At 40.5% G+C, this 4211-nt stretch overlaps 1 protein-coding gene across 1 annotated transcript; it reads right to left on the bottom strand.

Moving 5' to 3' along the window:
* Positions 1-2037: 2037 nt before the first annotated feature.
* On the bottom strand, positions 2038-3821 carry LOC311230213 (serum amyloid P-component-like). Its single transcript, XM_084316423.1, has 5 exons — positions 3789-3821; positions 3233-3287; positions 2923-3025; positions 2544-2838; positions 2038-2369 (listed from the first exon to the last, which is right to left on the bottom strand). The coding sequence occupies exons 2-5, from the start codon at positions 3285-3287 to the stop codon at positions 2148-2150; spliced, it is 675 nt and encodes a 224-aa protein (XP_084172549.1). The 5' UTR covers positions 3789-3821; the 3' UTR covers positions 2038-2147.
* Positions 3822-4211: the final 390 nt, after the last annotated feature.

Genomic DNA, 4211 nt, shown 5'->3' with positions numbered 1-4211 from the left:
TTACTTATCTCCACTGTGGTGTAACGGGTTCTTCTTTTGACTTTCACGCAGACGACCGGGGTTCGAAACCTAGTCTTTTCCTTCTTTTTGCAATATAGGAATAATTCAATTTGGTGCACGTTGAGAGCTATATAAAGAATGACATCCTCAATGCATGTAGATTTATAATATTTTAACTTAAAACTAGGCTACCTTTGCGTATAATCATTAATATTATATTCCAAAAAATTATATTGGAAACACGGGGTTTCGAACACCGGTCGCCGGGTTGCCAGGATTGAGCACTACTGCTGCGCCACTGTGCCAGATGGGATAAATTCATTGTTTATACATTAATGAACGAGAGACCCGTGTTTAGAATATTCTTTATTTTGTTGTTGTTGCACCGAGCGAGCGCCACGGTATATAACGTGCATTATTTAGGACAAAGTGAATTTAGTATCAGCATTTTGGGTCTATTTTACATTTCAAAAGCCCCCTCTGGAAGAATGGAGCGCAAAAACGTAATTCAGAATGGTATAATGCAGATCCTAGACTGTGGGAATAATTTCAGGAAACGCGCTGTCACTTCTTTGCGGGGGCGTGGCGATGGTTCATCCGGCTAACTTGAACTTAAACCCTGCTCTCGACCAGGCTCAAACTTTTTGATCTGTTGTCATGGTGATTTAGACAATCCAGCTTCGGGGAACGGGAAAGTCCGGCTTAAGTCAGACTTGACCGAAAGTTATCCGGCTAACTCAGTTATCCAGGTACGGGGAACGGGGCCCTGGTCTACAAGATACACTACGCGACCAAGGTACCCATGTACATGTCAAAATACTTCCCAAAAGTCAGTGAATACCACGATCACAACACCAGAGGGAGCTCCACAAATCATGTAAAACCCAGATTCGGCTCAAACAAGGGACTAAACACGTTTCGCAATTATGCCACATCAATGTGGAACGCCCTACCCAAAGCTGTAAAGGAATGTGAATCACTACCCACTTTCAAAAACACTCTCAAAAAACACCTACGTGAGACTGCAATTCGAAACTGGCCCCTACAAATGTCCTAACCTAGTTGTACAGTAAATTACCAAGTAAGGCTTTGTCAGTATTCCAATGTACAGTGTAAAATGTGTGTGTGTCCCCTACCCAACCCCCCCCCCCCCCCACCTCCAATGTACAGCCCTCACCCAACCCACCCAACCCCACCCCACCCATCCAACCTCCTCCAATGTACAGTTTCTACGCCAAATGTATATACACTCCTTTTCTGGACACTTTTGTATCACAAACAGTACTGTATTTGCAAATCTGATATGTCATAAATGTATAGATGTAGCAGTACTGTCTATCTGTATGTCATGTATGTCATATATGTTATGATGAATTGAAAATGGGGGACCCTGATGTAAACAAGACGAAAGTCTTTCTCTGGTCTGCATCCCCTTAACAATTGTATGTATTGAGCTGTACTGTACCCATTCTGCAATCTGTTAATACACTTTTCAATCAATCAATCTACATTGCACCTCGCTGCCTACCTGTTATTCACTCTCAACATGGATAAAACAACGTATAATAAGCATTCTTTAGGTGGTGGTAGTTTCTCTATTTGGACATTATAGCTAACATATAGCCTAGCCTAGTTGGTCCGATATATATATATATTTTTTATATATATATTCTGAAGGGCCAGATATTAGCCAATAAAGCTGTAAAAAAAAAATGTAGGAAAAATGCATTGTCAACAGGAACATTTAAATCATTAACAACTCTCAGATTAGGGGCATAGACTAAATGTGTGATTTAGGCACTTTCAGCCAATGCTTAGTTCTAGTCTAGTTACATCTGTCTTGCATCCTCCAGTCATTACATTTTGAATGACAAAATAGTCTTGAGGTTATATTCATATAATAAAATTGGCCTGCTAGTGGAAGAATGTGTGTTTTGTCAAGATGTTCAGCGTCACAGATAGATTATGTCATATAATAGTAAGAAGGAAGAAAGAGGAAGCAAAAATAAATCGTCAACTGCATTAATTCTAGTACTTATCATTTAATACTAATCTATAATCAGTTGCAGATTTTCAACTAACATTCACCTTGGACATACTATCAAATATAATGTAAGGTGGTGAATTTAAAGATTCAAGGTCTTGATTTAGGAGACACAGTTGACTTGTTTGGTCTCCAGCAGCACTTGTCCTGTGATCTGGAACTCCAGGGCCCTCCAGTTGAGCACGTTCCCTGGGGTAAAGTTCAGGTCATCTGTGTAGCGCTGGATCTCACAAGGTGAGAGGACGTGGTCCCACATGTGGACATCAGAGAGCATGCCAACAAAGGACTGGTTAGCGTCAAAACCCCCGCCGTGTGTATCCTGCTCCTGTAGACAATAGACAAACAGTAGAATGATGAGTACAATTATGACAAGAGCACAATATCATGTCATATTTGATTTTGGGGGTCTCACATAATGAGGACATTGAGATATTAACATAATAAACTAACAATCAACATTTGAAATGGAAAAACTATCTAGTAAAGTATTATTTACTACCTGTCCCAAGGTGGCGATAGTGTTTCCTGCAACTGATCCCGAGCTGGTGAATTTCCTAGAACTAGGATTTCCATTCAGCCACAGCTGTGCCAGTCCAGACGTAGATTCCCAGCTGCCACAGATCGAATGCCACTTGTTTGGTGTGTAGTCCTGACCATCAAAGTCTGCTTGTGTGTTCCTACTATGCAACGATAGCTGATCCGCAGGACCACCCTTGAATATCAGGAAGCCATTAGCAAAAGTGTCTGTGGACAGTGAGAAAAGGGCATGTGCTCTGTTGAGGTCTGTGAAGAACCTGTAGGAATACAATGAATTACATAATGTATGCCACACCCAGAAACACAGTGGATTTAATCATAGCTTTTAATGATTTTCTTACCTGAGACAGACAGTTATCGACACGAAATCCTCTCTGGACGTGCTTAGCTTCACATGAGCCGTGTCGGTTGTTTGTGGGAAGGTGAACATTTTACCTGAAAGATCTAAATATCAAGAAAGACAAGAGATTCAAAGAGAGCATTTCCATTCCAAACCCAATCTGAATCAGAAATAGAATGAACTGTATTGTGGAAACGGTAATACAGTAGCCTTCACAATAAATACGCCTGAACTTGCAGTTAAAACATTACAATCACAACATTTGACAGTGAAGAAAACAGAATCATGTAGCCTACAGTTGGCTACTGTACCTTGAGGTTTTGCAGCACATGCCGTCAGAATCGCCGAAAGAATTAAGAACTTCATCTAGCATAAAATGCAAAGCAAACAAAGGTTAGGCAAAGTGATATGGTACTACAGTAGGAAAACCACTGTTTGTATTATAACTACTATTACTGACATATCTGTTACGGTCACTGGTCTCTTGTTATTGTAGGCCTACATACAAAAAACTCTCAACTTGTATTTTCTGTAGCCTTTTTGCATATATTTTTTTTAAACAAAAAAAACTCAATGCAAAAATTAAAATAGTCATGTACCCTTGTTGCATTCGCGCCCCCCCCCATTGAATCAACTAAATGTGATTTCATATCTAGGTCGTCCTCGGACGGGCCCTCCATCGGTGCTTCCAGTCATCTTGCTATTTAATATTCACCTAATATTCAACTAAAACCACAGCCAGTGCAAACGATTCGTTTAAATTACGTTGAGACAACTAGTTAAAGAAATTATAATAAACTAGATTAAACAGAATCACTCCTAAATTCCCTATTCAACATTACACTGAATATCATTTCTTAATCTTACCTTGTGTTCAGTACAACTGTCTCAGTGTTCTGTAGGACCGTGATGGAGAGGTGCGTTTTTAAACCTTCCTTGTTTCCTCATTCCTTATCTCTATTGTGTGGCATAGCCAACCACAAAGTGGCTGCACCCATCTAGAGCTGTCAAACAATACAAAACTGACTCACTGATAAGAACGGAGAAACAAAAGGTTGACAACACACAGGACGAGGGTAACATGAACAATGACCGAGCCCAGGAGAGCAGGGCCAACAACACTATATACACAGACTAATTGACACATGAGGGTGATTGGAAACAAGACCCAGCTGTGTGGGAAAGACTGAACAGCCTGGGGTAACATACTGACATGAGGAGACTAGGCCATGTCCTCACGTACATGGATCTTTTGCCAAACGGATATTCTCAGGCTCCGTTTAAAATAAA

The sequence above is a fragment of the Notolepis coatsorum genome (assembly GCF_963971535.1).
Source record: "Notolepis coatsorum genome assembly, chromosome: 6".
In the NCBI taxonomy this organism is placed as follows: Eukaryota; Metazoa; Chordata; class Actinopteri; order Aulopiformes; family Paralepididae; genus Notolepis; species Notolepis coatsorum.
This window is presented reverse-complemented; position numbering and strand designations above follow the sequence as displayed.